This window comes from Torulaspora delbrueckii, chromosome 1, assembly GCF_000243375.1.
Source record: "Torulaspora delbrueckii CBS 1146 chromosome 1, complete genome".
Lineage (NCBI taxonomy): Eukaryota > Fungi > Ascomycota > Saccharomycetes > Saccharomycetales > Saccharomycetaceae > Torulaspora > Torulaspora delbrueckii.
Window position 1 is genome coordinate 658,006 of NC_016501.1, and position 14,517 is coordinate 672,522.

At 42.6% G+C, this 14,517-nt stretch overlaps 9 protein-coding genes across 9 annotated transcripts; 2 read left to right on the top strand and 7 right to left on the bottom strand.

The window, feature by feature from the left end:
* Positions 1-30: 30 nt before the first annotated feature.
* On the bottom strand, positions 31-951 carry PET123 (mitochondrial 37S ribosomal protein PET123; the record flags this gene model as incomplete). The annotated part of the gene is made up of 1 exon (XM_003678864.1): positions 31-951. The coding sequence occupies one exon, from the start codon at positions 949-951 to the stop codon at positions 31-33; it is 921 nt and encodes a 306-aa protein (XP_003678912.1).
* A 165-nt stretch (positions 952-1,116) lies between these two features.
* TRS120 (TRAPPII-specific subunit TRS120) lies at positions 1,117-4,857 on the bottom strand (the record flags this gene model as incomplete). The annotated part of the gene is made up of 1 exon (XM_003678865.1): positions 1,117-4,857. One exon carries the CDS (start codon positions 4,855-4,857, stop codon positions 1,117-1,119), a length of 3,741 nt encoding a protein of 1,246 aa, XP_003678913.1.
* A 275-nt stretch (positions 4,858-5,132) lies between these two features.
* PUP1 (proteasome core particle subunit beta 2) lies at positions 5,133-5,918 on the top strand (the record flags this gene model as incomplete). The annotated part of the gene is made up of 1 exon (XM_003678866.1): positions 5,133-5,918. The coding sequence occupies one exon, from the start codon at positions 5,133-5,135 to the stop codon at positions 5,916-5,918; it is 786 nt and encodes a 261-aa protein (XP_003678914.1).
* A 52-nt stretch (positions 5,919-5,970) lies between these two features.
* On the bottom strand, positions 5,971-6,612 carry ADE8 (phosphoribosylglycinamide formyltransferase; the record flags this gene model as incomplete). Its single annotated transcript, XM_003678867.1, has 1 exon — positions 5,971-6,612. The coding sequence occupies one exon, from the start codon at positions 6,610-6,612 to the stop codon at positions 5,971-5,973; it is 642 nt and encodes a 213-aa protein (XP_003678915.1).
* Positions 6,613-7,186: 574 nt separating this feature from the next.
* Positions 7,187-9,568, top strand: TDEL0A03730 (Siz/PIAS RING finger protein; the record flags this gene model as incomplete). The annotated part of the gene is made up of 1 exon (XM_003678868.1): positions 7,187-9,568. One exon carries the CDS (start codon positions 7,187-7,189, stop codon positions 9,566-9,568), a length of 2,382 nt encoding a protein of 793 aa, XP_003678916.1.
* Positions 9,569-9,602: 34 nt separating this feature from the next.
* On the bottom strand, positions 9,603-10,337 carry STE14 (protein-S-isoprenylcysteine carboxyl O-methyltransferase; the record flags this gene model as incomplete). Its single annotated transcript, XM_003678869.1, has 1 exon — positions 9,603-10,337. The coding sequence occupies one exon, from the start codon at positions 10,335-10,337 to the stop codon at positions 9,603-9,605; it is 735 nt and encodes a 244-aa protein (XP_003678917.1).
* Positions 10,338-10,428: 91 nt separating this feature from the next.
* On the bottom strand, positions 10,429-11,166 carry VPS71 (Vps71p; the record flags this gene model as incomplete). Its single annotated transcript, XM_003678870.1, has 1 exon — positions 10,429-11,166. The coding sequence occupies one exon, from the start codon at positions 11,164-11,166 to the stop codon at positions 10,429-10,431; it is 738 nt and encodes a 245-aa protein (XP_003678918.1).
* An 89-nt stretch (positions 11,167-11,255) lies between these two features.
* On the bottom strand, positions 11,256-13,244 carry CAT2 (carnitine O-acetyltransferase CAT2; the record flags this gene model as incomplete). Its single annotated transcript, XM_003678871.1, has 1 exon — positions 11,256-13,244. The coding sequence occupies one exon, from the start codon at positions 13,242-13,244 to the stop codon at positions 11,256-11,258; it is 1,989 nt and encodes a 662-aa protein (XP_003678919.1).
* Positions 13,245-13,512: 268 nt separating this feature from the next.
* Positions 13,513-14,418, bottom strand: DFM1 (Dfm1p; the record flags this gene model as incomplete). Its single annotated transcript, XM_003678872.1, has 1 exon — positions 13,513-14,418. One exon carries the CDS (start codon positions 14,416-14,418, stop codon positions 13,513-13,515), a length of 906 nt encoding a protein of 301 aa, XP_003678920.1.
* Between the last annotated feature and the right edge of the window lie 99 nt (positions 14,419-14,517).

The following is a 14,517-nucleotide window of genomic DNA, read 5'->3' on the forward strand; positions in this document are numbered from 1 at the left end:
ATAATATATACATATCATACTAGGGTCTCTTTAATTTTGCATAATAGTGTCGATGTCGCTCTTCTTCCGCTCTATCACTTCACTGGTCTTCAATTCAACTTCTTCCGCGAACTTCTTCATTTCACCGCTTAGATGCTCTTTCACTAATGGCAAACCAACGTGTTCTCCCCCAGCAACAGTACCGAATAACGCATCGCCAATGCTACTTTCGTTTCTAGACCTTATTCTGGATGCTCCCATACTTAGTCTGGTTCTTAGTACATCAGAGCCCTCGTTGGCGAAAGCTTCATCAATCTTTCTTAGAAGTTGTTTCTCAGTAACGATAAATTCGTTCGAAACATGGTAGAGACTCAGTAAATCTTCTAGTTTTCTTTCCTTGGCCTTCAATTCCATTAATTCTCTGTTGTAAGTTCTTTTCATTTGATGCAATTTTTCTTCGTCTGGTGCTCTTTGCCTCATTAAAGGGCCCTCAACTATACGCTCTAAAGTAGGAATGGTCAAATCTGAGGATTTGGATTCGTTTAAAGATGCTAGCTCGGCACGCTTCTCTTCTTCCAAAGCTTCTTCCTTCTGCTTCATCAACTTTTCCAATGACAGGAGTCTGTTTTCTTCCTTACGGAAAGTTTCTGATAGATACTGTCTTCTCAGCTCTGCTTTTCGCAACTTGGTCTCCTGTTGTGATGTTGTAGCAGTTCTGATGCTTGATGGTGCGGCAGCTGTCTGTTGAATTAACTCTTCAACATCCAAAAATTTCACTGGGGCAGGTTCCCTGTGAGAGTTCTTAGGGTGTGCTACACCTTCAGCGAACCCTATACCTTGAGGTCCTTTTGGCTTTGGTGCATTGACCTTAGCGATAATATTCTCCTGCTTTGTAGTTGGGTTCTTCAAAATTGATCTAGTAATCGGTAAAACACCGCTCTTGAACCCATGTCTAGCAATACCTTTACCCATTTCTCCTAAGAGCTTGCAATTGAGATTTCAATGGCACAATGACCCTAAATCGACCTCTTATAAGTAGCTAGATGGCTAACCTTTTGATCATATAATGAAAATTTTCAGTAATACCGATGGTAAATATATCACGTGATATATCTATATACTATGATTGAGATGCTATTAGTTGACCTGGAAAGTTACCGGCCCCGAATTGAATTGTATGGTTGATTCGTCGCCATCTGTGCTTGCAATGCTCACGAATATTTCGTAGTTTCCAGTTTCTATGGGCAAAAGTGTCAAATTTATGGTGGCTTTCTTGGTTGCCATGATATGATGATTCAAGGTCCCGTTGTACAAGATTCTTCTGTTAGATTTGGGAAGTAGTTTGCAAGTCTGGTTGTCAAAAAGCATGAAATTGAGCAAAAGCATGCTGTTCCTTGTAGAAGATTGCCTTGATTGAGTAGGCGTGACGGTTGCTTTGACCCAGAGGGATTGACCCTTTTCAATGGTACATTTGTCTAACTCGAGCTCAACATGATAAGGCAATTTATTGGCGTACATGATTGAAACCATTCTCTCGTCGAACTTGTCTAGAAATTGTCTGAAGTCTACTACCCCAGTCTTGGTGGGATCTCTCGATAGATGCCATTGACAATGCAGCTTTGATAGAACATGTTCTCTGCACCAAAAAGTCTCTCTCATTTCAAACTCCTGTTCCTCACGGAGACCACTTTGAATATACTGTCTTCCTGCGAAGACTCTTGGTATGGCCTTATTTTTGAGGTTCGTCGTCTCGTAACCGAGTTTCTTGAATGGAACGATTACTCTAGTGGTGTGATCGGCCTCGATCATGTACGACTGACCATGAAAATCTTCAAACTCCACTTTCACGTCGATCCCGTCGATCCATGAGTTTCTAATGTCGATTAATAGGAGTGCGTAATCCCCAACATGGAAATCTTTGTCAGAGTGCGCTTTCTTCATTATGAATTTGATCCAGTCGACAGATTCCATCTTTGGAGAGAATAGCTCATTCAGAGGTATGACTTCAAGTCCCGGTACCTCGATGCTTCTCTTCAGAAAGACTTCATATGGTAGGCGTAATTTTTTGAGATATATGCAAGAACCATCGCCAGCACGCATCCCATAGTTTGCAATAAGGTCAAATCCATTGAACTGCAATGGTACGGAGGTGGCATCCACCTCCACATCGATAGTGATCACCTCATTAGGGGCTATGTGCGAAGGTGCGTTGAGAATTTTGACAAATGAGTTCTTCAACCATTGTAGCTGCTTCTCAATACCAAATAAATCATCTGCGGGCAGTTTTTTCCAATAGTCAGGTTTCATTGATTTCTCAATATTACTGATCGACGAAAACTGTAGATAGTCAATGGGACAACTCAATGATTTATTTCTCACTGTAATCGAGACTTTTTTCTTCGTACCATGGAGCATCATCCAGGAGTTGTCACTTATGTTTTCTGTTCGCAATAATTGTAACTCTGGCTGCTCGGGGAGAATCTTGATCTGGATTTTCTCAAAAATGCATCTTTCATCACTCATTGCCGAATCTACTCCCTTCTTCTCTGTCGCTACTATCTTGAATACTTTAGAAGACATGCCTAACACTGAGACATTCAGCGAATCTATCGTGAGCCATTTGTGAAAAGTTGGCTTCTTGAGAGTCAGCGGTAGGTTGATCAATCGCATCGATTCTGCTGGGACAAAGACAGGGTGCATTAGACTGATTTCGTTCTCATCAAGTTCACAATATTCCATCATCTCGGCATCAAACTGGACTCCAGTGATACCAATTTCAAATTTAAAGGGATTTTGAACCATGCAGGAAATCATTGCTTTGTCTCCAACTAGGAAGGAACCTTGAACCTCGGCTGATTCATTGTTCTTAGAGGAAGAAGTTGCTTGAAGAGCCTTGAATGGATTAAAAACTTGAGGAGCCTCGATATCGACAACGCTGTCATTTTGTTTGATAATCTCTGTTTCAATTGGTATCTGTTCGCCGTCAATTGTCAATCCGTTAGATTCAAGCCTCACAAATTTTAATTCTCGAAGTAAAAATGGATCCCAGTATGACTGAATATAACCTTCCAATATTAGTGGTTGCATGTATGATTTGAACAAGGCTTGCTGCTCTGATTGTGTTAAAAGATGTGCGTACCTGCATATTAACACTGAAGTATAATGAGCAGCCGCTTCATTGTCGTTGACTCTAGTTGATACGGTCAGGCAGAGTTGTAAACATTTCTTCTGTAAAATTAACCATGAAACCTCGTGCGGATTATCGCTTGACTTTTCGACTGCTCCATCTTCGATTCCATAAAGTTTAACCATTTCCTGCAAACGCTCCTTATACTCTTCATGCCACTGAATATGCTCTGTATCCGATACAATAGCCACCAACAGCAACCGCAGCACGAAAGCTTTTTTTCTTTCAAAGCCAAGCGATCCGTAAATTTGAGCCAAATTAACATAAATCTTGCATTGGGACTCAACTTCCATCTTTTTCAATTGAAGATCAAACACCCTGTTGGCGAATGAGTATATTTCTCCCCTTGTAAACAAAGCTTCTGAAGGTACCTCATCAACACTTGGAGATTCAGGCATAGAGCCTTGTATTATCAGTTTCAATGCGTCCAAAGATAACTCTGAGCCAGACTGACATACAACCATGAATGTTAAAGTCTTGAGAAGAATCTCAGAGTATACAGTTTGTGGAGTATAATCGCATGTATGAGACAAACTTAGCTCGTAGTAGTACATTATCTTCTCAGAGATTGATTTAATGAGTTTTGGTAAATTGATAGATTCGACGTCGACGGCTGCTACGGAAGATAGAGAGCTGGTAGAGTCCCTTGGAGATTTCATCGGGGTATATTGTACGCTATTTCTCGGTGATTGACCCTCTGGTACGATATTGTTAGGCTGGATTGGACAAAGTACATTGACGAGGGGTGGTATCTGAAATGGTATTTGCAAATATGATAGTAGCAAGAAGCAGATCGCCACACCATCAAGAGCTGATCCAAGCCACAAGTAATCTCGTATCTTATGAAGTAAAGTAACCGCTTCATTAAAGCTATTGAGTGCGTCCGTGTATCTACCCGCAAGCAGCTGAAAATTTCCGAGGATCTTGAGCTGTCTGCCTCGAGAGCGACTATGAGATCTATTCTCAGAGCTTGAGAGCGATTTCGCCAACTTCAAGGAAGCTGACCGCTTGATGTTATTCGTAGTAATCTCGATAGAGGAAAGTCTCTTTGATGCATTAGTTGATGAAGGGGAAACCACTGCCGTGAGAGCCGCAACTTGCCTTGTTAAAGTCGTCTTCATCACAGAGTTGCCCCCAATAGCCCCCGGTGATCGAAGTGTAACATGCTTATAGGATGAGTAGTACTGACTCAATGCTTGAAGGAAAGTTTTTCCTACATCACAGAGTATAGTCTCCAGATTATCTTCAAGCTTTTGACCGCAATAGAAGATGTTCTCGCCCACATTGGTCTCTCCACTTGTATTAGTAACAATCACATTATGTGATATAATCGTTGGATATCTCTCTTTCAACGTTTGTAAGCTTGATTCAGGGTTGTTATCATCGTTGATAAGGCCAATCACCACGAATATCTTTCTAAATGGTTCAAAATCGTACAGGAAAAGGTCCAGCGAGTCATTGTACCCGTAGGAGCTAAAATCAAAGAACAATCTTCCATTTGGAAAGCCCTGGGGTGTGAATAACGAACTATCAATTGGCGTGATATCCAAAAGCCTAATTTCACTGTAGCTCTGTAAATTCTCCACGGCTTCGTTAAACTGATGCCTCTTCCATTTCCCAATGGGCACGACTAGAGCACGTATCCTCGATGGCCATACAAAACTCGCTCCATGACCTAAGCTTTTCATCATACACCTCCCACCGTAAACTCACCTCCAAAAAGCTGTAATACCACACTCGATAGCTACCCAATTGATGCAAATTGATCGACTTAGAGAATGTTGATCAATGGTGAATCGTGAATATTTCACTGTTTAACATCTGGCTAGTTAATTCGCATCACACAGAACGAATGGCCCTTTATGAGGAATTGAACTTGAAGATCAACTAAGTTCAAGATTTGCCACCCTTTTAACGGGCTAAGACAGTAGAGTTATCAAGGCCAATTGAGTTGACCGAGTTAAGAATGGCCGGTCTGTCGTTTGATAATTACCAGAGGAACAATTTTTTGGCTTCTAAGTCCCATGCGCAGCCTAAGGCGACCTCAACAGGTACTACTATTGTAGGTGTGAAATTCAACAATGGAGTGGTAATTGCAGCTGATACTAGGTCTACACAGGGCCCTATTGTAGCTGATAAGAACTGTGCTAAGTTACATCGTATTTCGCCTCGAATTTGGTGTGCAGGTGCCGGTACTGCTGCTGATACAGAAGCTGTAACGCAATTGATTTCTTCTAATTTGGAATTACACTCTCTATATGCTAGCAGAGAGCCCCGTGTAGTTTCTGCTTTGCAGATGTTGAAACAGCATCTTTTCAAATACCAGGGTCACATTGGTGCTTATTTGATTGTAGCCGGTGTGGACCCAACCGGTGCTCACCTTTTCTCGATTCACGCACATGGCTCTACAGACGTTGGTTACTACCAATCGCTCGGGTCTGGTTCTCTAGCGGCCATGGCTGTGCTTGAATCCCATTGGAAACAGGATCTGACGAAGGAGGAAGCTATTAATCTGGCTTCAGATGCCATCGAGGCTGGTATATGGAACGATTTAGGATCTGGTTCAAACGTTGACGTTTGTGTGATGGAGATAGGCAAGGATGCAGAGTACTTGAGGAATTACAGGACTCCAAACGTGAGAGAACCAAAGCAACAGAGTTATAAATTTGCCCGTGGTACGACAGCTGTACTCAGAGAGAGCATCGTGAATATCTGCGACGTGCAGGAGGAAACAGTAGACATTGTAGGGTAGCTCTCACTACATACTTATTCTAGCATATAAATCCATGGTAAGAGAAACATCATTAGATCTTGGTAAGGGCGGCAACAACAGCTTCCACTATTGCTACATGCTCAGCTTCGTGGACTCTTGTCTCGTACTCATCTAAAGTCTCTTTCCCTGGAATAATTTCCAATTCTTTAATAAGCAGTGGTTCACCGCGGTCCACTTCTTCGATCACATAATGCACCATGCAACCAGCAGTAAATGGTTTATCCTCTTCCTGTGCTTTCTTCCAGGCCATCTCAATTGCATGAGTCGTTCCATCGAATGCACCGGGCAAGGCTGGGTGTAGGTTGATGATTGGCACGCTCTTAGCACAGGACAAAAACTCGGGACCCAAGATCAGTAGCCATCCCGCACAGACGACCAAGTCTGGTTTATCGGAGAGCACTAATTCTGCTAAATCTTTTTCGAATTGAACTCTTGCCTCTGCACGCTTCTCCTTGTTCTCCTTCGAGATGTCTCTTGTGTAGGGATATAACGAATGTACTTTGGTTGGAATCTTGGCGTTACTAGCCCTCGTCAGGCCGTAGGCTTTTTTACTAGAAGATATAACCGATACTATCTCTGCATTTCCCAGCTTGCCTTCGGCCTGAGCGTCGATCAATGCCTGTAAATTGGATCCTGAGCCCGAGATAAGCACCGTAATTCTAGATTTGCCCATAGCGTAATGCAACTCTAGAAATTTCAATGTCTATCTGGAACTGACTACCTGTATTTTTTTCAAATTTCAAGTCATCGCTTAATATTTTTCATAGCTCTACTCAAGAAAACAAACATGCAATAAATCACATCTGTTAAGCATTGTTTTGTAGCCAATTTCAACTGCTTATACCACTAGAGTATAGACTTGCAATATTGTAAATTTGGGTGATGCGAGCTTTTTTTTTTGGCCAAGATTGATCAATTAATTCGAGGTTGAACCGCCTGGTTCAACCTCTTGTACTCGCTAGCGTAACTGACCTCAGGAAAGTGTTTAGAAGTACCTTTAACCCCATCAGATGGCTTCGAACGCCTCTTAATGGCCTACTTAAGTGTATTCAGAAGCTTCACCAGATCCGGGTAACAGGAATTTATGCTATTAACAGTTAGAAGTCCAGTAATAGTACATGGATCCATTAGCATGATGTTCATTATATAGGATTTGAGCCCATTTATCAGCTTGTTGAAGCTCAGATTAGCTGTGGGAAGATTCCTATAAACAGTGGTTCGCGATCGAGAGACGGAATCCGATTTTGATGACGGCAAACGCAGCAAGTGCTACAGGCAGAGGCCTGCATCATGAAATACAGGAGGTTATTGTACAGATGGAGACTTTAAGGGTACCTGAACTCAAGGCTGTGTGCCGATCACTGGGACAAACGATAGCAGGACGGAAGGCAGAGCTACAGGAACGCATAAGGAGTTATGTGAGGAACTCATGCACTATAGGATATGTGGACCCATGGCGACCCAAGACGGTGCGACTACTGATAGATAAAGTCAAGCTGGGGGAGACTCTGCCTAGTTATGAGGATGTCTGGATGACCCTACGAACTGGCGTTTACAATCACCCAGTTGCTACAGGCCATCAGCCCGTGAGCACACTCCAACAGCCAGCGGCAACCACGGTTTCGCCAGGCTATGCAGATCATCCAAACCCAGCGTGGCCCAGTGAGGTAGCAAAATCACAAGCGCTGAGGTCGAAGGTGCCTAAGCAGCCGTCTTTATACTTCAAACCAACTCCATTCTATAAGATGAAGAAAATGATCCCAGAGACTGCACAGAAGATCAACATAACGAATGTCAGAGGTGCCTGTGTGGCAAAGTTCAAGCTCACTAAGGCTGACTGGGCTTTGTTGGAGTCTGACAAGAAATACAAGCTATATCTACTGTGTGGGGAGCTCACTGGCACACCGACAACGGCAGGTGAACCGATACAATTTCCTCATCCCAACGAAATACGATTCAATAATGTCCAAGTGAAGGATAACGTGAGGGGACTGAAGAACAAACCTGGAACAGCAAAGCCTGCCGATTTAACTCCATACCTGCGGCCTTCTCCGCAAATGAACGTTTTAGAGGTTGTTTATGCTTTCACTAAAAGTGAGTATTACATATATTGCTACATCGTAGAGCAAGTCACACCAGAAGAATTACTTGCCGAGGTCCTGGCACGTCCAAAGATAATAAAAGCTGCAACTCTGAGCTATATCAAGCGGTGCTTAAGCGAGGAAGAGGACGACCTGATAACGACTAATACAGTCATGACTCTCCAGTGTCCTGTCTCCTACACCCGGATGAAATATCCCATTAAATCCGTAATGTGTAAGCACTTGCAGTGCTACGATGCTCTTTGGTACATTTGTTCGCAGATGCAAATTCCAACGTGGCAGTGCCCTGTTTGCCAGATAAGCATCTCTTTGAAAGACTTGGCTATATGTGAATATGTTGATGAAATTTTAAAAAACTCTAATGAAGATGTTGAACAAGTGGACATATCTACCGACGGTTCATGGAAACCGCTCACGGAAGAGAAGCCAGTCCAGAAGGAAACAAATAAGTCGACAGAAACGACAGTGAAGAAAGAATATAACGATGATGATGAAGAAAGTGACTTGCCCTTATCAAGGCTTCTTCAGGGGGACTCGAGGTCAGCGACACCAAATGAACCAGTAGTGATCTCACTTGATAGTGACGCGGAAGACGAGACAACTGACATGGGTGAGGTCAATGGAAATGACAATCAGCAACAGTCGGGATCTGTGCCTTCCGGTCCTGTACCGTCTAGTGGATCGTACATGGACAGTAGCACCAGTGACTCGGGACAAACTCTTGATCCAAAGATAAGAGAAGCCAATACACCTACAGCGGCAACAAAAAACCATGGCCCTCAAGAGAACAGCATCAATTACGTAAATCGTCATCAAGAGGTTCCTAATATACTAGGAAAAACGCCTCTCCAAAATAGCCATTCAGATCAAGATACATCTTTGCGTGAAGCTGATCCCGCCTCACCAACTCCCATGTCAAGTGCTAGGAACTCATATTACCCTTCAGTGAGCGGTAGTTTCAATAATAATAATGAGCAGTCATCAAGAGCGTCAGATTCAAGTCTGCCGCCTCATAATAATACACCGCCAGTCCTACGACGACCAACCGATAGTTCAGCTAATTCCATCTTAGGTCTAACAGGGCAGGTTGTGGTTCCGCCAACATCGGAAAATTCATTACCTCCCCTACTGCACACCAACGGTGGCAATTCGCCTAATGAAAGCGGAACAAATGATACAGATCAGCCTTCAACTGATGCTCCAAAACTACCACCATTGCCACCGGCATCAAAGTTATACAATAGGTCGGATCGTGACAATTCCAGCGACACGAGCCATAGCTTCGTCTATATTCCTCCATATTCAAGAGGAAAGAGGCCGATCGTATCCCCATTCATACCTAAGAAGCCGTACATGAATCATTTACCGCAAAAGAGACAACTTTCGAGCAACTCACAACACACAATTAATGGCAACAACATTGATAATGGAAACGGAGCCAATGCTCAAACATTAGGCGTTTCGGTGTCGGATGCCCCCGCAAGCTCCACACATTCCGACGATTTTATAGACTTGACGTCCGACTAAACGACCGTTAACAAAGCAAATCATTACGTATGTATTATTTAATGAAAGGAATTCTCACAGGAATTTGGCTTTTATACTGGATGTACTCATCGCCAAAGAACCTGATTAAATAGGCTTCCTCAACCTTTATTCTCTGATTGAAAAATCTCCATAGTATGACTGAAAACAGTACGAAGGAGACTGGATTAAGTAAAATCATTTGACTGCCGACGGCCCAGTAAAAAAACCCAAAATAACTTGGATGCCTTGACCAACTGTATATTCCATGTTTCACCAGAACATGGTCGGACTGTCTTTCCTGTTGCACTATGTGCGAGAAGGAACTACCTGCGGTAGCCATCGCTAAAGATCTCACAAATTGGCCCACAAACATACATAAGTAACCCAACCTTACGACAGTTTTTGAAAATGCTGATTCATTGTCAGCTTTGAAGTCGGGTTCATAAACGTACTCGACCAGAGTCTCTATAATGGCTATTATATGACATATTAGATATGCTGAACCATTATTGAGCAAAAAGGAGTCCAAATTGACTTTACTAGAGTCATATCTCGCTGTAATATAGTACTCAAGAAAATGGAATATGCATAAAGAAATAATGTAAAAATTGAAATTCTTCAATTTGATAATCATCAGTGACCCTAGAAAAATTCCTAGCACGATTCCAAGGCAGAAGGCCGTAAAAGAAACCTGATCCAAGGGATTCTTCTCCACATCTGCATACGGTTTGTTTAATTGAATCCCATTATCGACATCATGATCGCTCATCCCAGTGTTACTGCCGTCAATCAACCTTCATCAAGAAGAGCGTAGATTTGAAATTTCAATTTGCTTAAGCGAATCCAAAAAAAATTAATGATCAACGATGGATACATCTAGTCTCATTGTGTAAATTGAAGCATCTTAACGAGCAGATCTTGTTACCACATTGTACACAACTTGAGATACTATCGTAGCCACCGCACACGGAACAAATGGTGATCACTGGTAGCACTTTGAAATACTTCTTGTTCGCCACATTATGGTAGATAATACTCTTATTCACTTGGTCCAGAGTCTCTAGGTAGCTTTGTAACGGCCTTCGTGAGGAGAGAGTCTTTTTCAAGGCCACTACTCTATTCGTGTTCTTTCTCTTGGGCACGGGAGGCTTTGTCGATCTGTAGGAGAGGTGAATAGTCTTGGGGATCTCAATCTTATTCTTTTGTCTGACTGAGGAAGGATTACTGTTGCCCGTGTCAATCTTGTTTCTATTGATACCCGTAATAGCACTTAGAAGAGAGGGGACGTCTACTAGTTCCTTCTGATTCTCTGTATCAAGCTCCATATATCGTTTCTTCGATTGGATAATCTCTTGTTGAGTGAACTTATCTAGTATGGTTGAGTCCCTAGACTGGTTGGAATCGTCTGCTGCATCCTGCTTCTGTGTGTATAGTTTGTTCTCCAGATCAGCCAATGAATAATTAACTCTCTTGCTTGAACGAGATGACCCAAGTGATTTGCTCACTTTACTTCTGGCATGAGACGAAGTCTGTGAGTCTAATGAAGTGTAATAAACGCTTGGATCATAAGTCTTTTTATTGATCTCTTCAACCAGCATCGCTGTGGAGTTCTTGTTAAGTGTGATTTTTTATTTTCATTATCAAGCATAAATCATAAAAAGATATATAGTTAAATGGAAGCTGAGCATTATAATTTGGCCTTGAGCCCTTCTTCTGCGATCAACGCATCGTGAATCTCATCTGCTGCCACATTTAAATAGTAGTGTAGCCTGTCTACACTTAAACCACTGGCTAGTGGCTTGTTGACGATGTTAATGTGTAACCAATCGTTGTTCAACATGTAAGCGAGACCGAACCCATTATCGTTGACTTGAGACCATCCGTACCCGTCAAACATCTCGGAAGATAGTTGTGAGGTTGAGATTAACCAAGTGGAAGAGTAGTTGAATAAGGAATCTGTGAACAAAGGTGGTACTGAGTCAGTTGAGGTCAGCATATTCTTTAGACCAAAGAAATGACGATCCACACCTTGGCCTGCTGCGGCAGCTTTCAAGTAGTCAGAATGGAACTTGGCCGATTTCTTCAACAGTGAAACCTTTTCACTTGTTGAAGATTTAGGGTTCTCCCATGCGGTGACAAAATCGTGGGATGGTTCAGATACTGGTCTACCTGCCTCGGTACGTCCCTTAAAGAATCTTCTAGTGGAAGCTGCTTCATAAGTGGGCAACTGTTTACCCAAATATTTGTACACCGCGAGTTGAATTACCTGCTGAATGAAGGCATCCGGTGACATACCATTCTTCTTGATGAATTTCTTACCCAATCTGTTGTAATGCCAAACACGCAGATCGTGTTGAAGAATCTCTGCATTGAAGGAATCTTGCGCAACGTTAATCCACTCTTTCACCGCAGGTGTAATTAGGAAGGGCAAGTGAGTTACTTCATGTTCTTTCGCGCTTCTATGCACTGCTTTTGTAAACGTTTCTGGATTCAACTTTGAGATTTGCCGACACACATAGTCATTCAAGAAGCAAGTAGGCGTACCATCCATCTTCGAATGCTCGTTCATGCAGCCAGACGAACCATTTTGTGCAACGATAAACTGTAAAGATTTGTCAAAGTACCGGTTGAACCCATTCCCATGCCACAAGTTCCTCGATTTTTCTTCAAGTGTCACAGGGATAGAATCATCCAACGCAACCAAATAAGCAGCCTTGTGAATAACCTCTAGGGATTCCTTCGACAGAGGGTTCTTAACAAGATCTCTGTACGCACTGCGCCACTGGTCACGCGCAAGAGTCGTCAATAGACCAACACCAGAATTTGTCTCGATGTTAAGATGGGCACTCTTTTCGTTCACGATAGAATAAAACTGAGTCCAGATGGCATTAGGCTCCAGGGGCTTGGCAGTATGAGGATCATGAGTGATAAGTTTATAAAAATTACCCTTGTATGCGACAACAATATAGTTGTTCTCGTAGATCGAGTAAAAAACGTTCGTATCGCGATTATCCTGAGGCAAACCTGGCAAACGACTTGTGTTAAACATTAGATGGAAACTGTTCATACAAAAGGGGGAATCCTTGACAATCTCTGCAGGAAGAGATTCATCCTTCAAAGATTCGATGATCCGTGAGACAGTAACAACGATAGCAGTAGCTTTCAACAATGGATCCGAATCAATAGACCTGTGGCTTGTAGGCAAAGGTTTATGAGAATAAAAATACGACACATAAGGTGTAACGGGATCGTTATACTCCAAATATGCTTGATTATCCCATAATTCAGACATCCAATTTCTCTTGTTTGAAGCAAATTCAACTAATCTTTTTTGCAAAACGGGTCCCAAATTATCAACAAAATCCTTACATAACAATTCTTGTCTTGCATATTCCGATGATTCACTACAATAAGGTTTGATCGTTTGCAAATACTTGCTTATAGTCTGCTCCAATTCGGGGACTCCCAGAGAGGGCAACTTCGACTGCTGGGAAAAGGTATCACCCTTATAATTCGCTCTTGTGCTCCTATGAGCTTCGTTATCTTTATAAGCCCAATAGTGTTCACCATTTTGCGTCTCAAAAGGAAATCTTTGCAAGATGGGAAATCTCTGCGAGCTCGAAGACATTCTTCTAGTTAAGGGTAATTGCATAAGACGTCCACGGTAAGTTTTCATCCCAGCTGTCTTGATCTTCTACGAAAACCACAGATCCACAAACCAACCTTCCAACCAGGCAAGGCCTTTATATACTCTTCAGGGACCCTGGTAGTCACGCAAATCGATTTATTCGAGTCATTCCCATTTCGCGGAGTAAAGGGGACAAATACCGACAAGGCGAAAAGCTTTGAAGAATTCGATCAAGACAACGTTGACTCAATAAGCTCAATGAATCAGGCCTGTTAAAGGTCATTACCTCTTGAAGTGCAGTCAGAGTGTGATTGGGTTAGTTCCCGAGTCTTTGACCAGATCCTGGGAAGATTGAAGTCTTTGCGCGACGTTGAGCAGCCGTTGATGAGTTTCTTGAAGCAGAAGTTGTCGTAACAGTCGTTGGTATGGTCGTTTCCTGGTCCTTAAATCCAAGCTTGCGGCCTCCTGATCTTGCCGAAATCACTGAGGAAGGATTGCGCGAAGCTTGCAATAGCCTGTGCAGCCATTGGGGTGCACCAAACTTCCCGTTAGGGGAGATCCCGTAGTATTCTGACGCTCCTGTTGCCCAACCGTAGAGTGGTCCTAGAGTCCCAGTATCGAGGCAACAGTATAGGTATGCCGTGAGGAACCCCATAACGGTGATCGGGAACCATTGACCAAAGAATAAAAAGTCAATGAGCAATTGGATCAGTGGGAAAAACTTGCCCCGAATTGGGAACAGTCCGTAAACCATAACGTTCACATTAAGGTGGTCTAAAGACCACGAATACGTGAGACATGTGATAAACCCGCTTGTCAGAATAACAGTGTTAGAGCTTCCATACCATAAAGGAACCATCAAAGACATCACAATGATGCAAAAAACCATGTAAAATACATAATCCAGTCTCTGACGGCGCAATTCAAGCTGCGAAGATCTCGAATACAAGGTATAAAATTCCAACATGGCAGCCATTGGTTCGGGGTGCAACATAATCGACGATGTGAAAGGTCTCCAAAACTGCGCGTATTTCAGCATATCACTAAATTTGTAATACACATAATTATTGGGAGTCACAAATAGACGAGTTATAACTTTCACAACCACGACCGCTGAGATAAGATACCTAGTCACAACAGGTATATTGTACAAAGCCCGCACAAGTTCTGAGCGAAACCCATCGCTTCCACTGTGTCCTAAACCATGAATATTGTTAGCCATCTCGTTACAGGACTCATCTAAGTGCTTCAAAGTGTCAGTTTAAGCTAGATCAGTGGTTTTTATACTAACGCGTCCAGTTTACCCGATTTTGCAGGTAAT